This window comes from Egretta garzetta, unplaced genomic scaffold, assembly GCF_000687185.1.
Source record: "Egretta garzetta isolate BGI_Z169 unplaced genomic scaffold, ASM68718v1 scaffold1461, whole genome shotgun sequence".
Classification (NCBI taxonomy): Eukaryota; Metazoa; Chordata; class Aves; order Pelecaniformes; family Ardeidae; genus Egretta; species Egretta garzetta.
The window spans coordinates 55,167-55,444 of NW_009258521.1; the positions used below are offsets into that span (position 1 = coordinate 55,167).

General features: G+C 70.1%; 1 protein-coding gene across 1 annotated transcript in view; it reads right to left on the minus strand.

The window, feature by feature from the left end:
* The window catches only part of LOC118453054 (endosome/lysosome-associated apoptosis and autophagy regulator 1-like), a 9,826-nt gene that overhangs the window by 8,200 nt on the left and 1,348 nt on the right, over positions 1-278 (minus strand). Inside the window, exon 2 of the mRNA XM_035901697.1 lies at positions 108-213. Within this exon, the coding sequence (XP_035757590.1) occupies positions 108-213 (106 nt within the window). The remainder of the gene's footprint in view (positions 1-107; positions 214-278) is intronic.

Consider the following 278-nt stretch of genomic DNA (forward strand, 5'->3'; position numbering starts at 1 on the left):
CGCCTGTGGGGAACCGGGGGTGGTGGCCCCCCCCCCCAAACCGGGTCTGCCCCCCCCCCAAACCTGCTGTTCCCCTCCCAAACCCTGCCACGCCTCCCCCCACTCACCACCATGAAGTAGAGCTCGCAGCTGACGCTGCAGACGGTCTCGAAGACGAAGGTGATCCTGGCCACCTCCTTGCTCTCCGCGTCCTCCAGCACCGGGCTTGGGGGGCTGGGGACAGCGTGGGGACGGCGTGAGGACACTGCCGGGCTCTGCCCCACAGCCCTGTCCCCCAC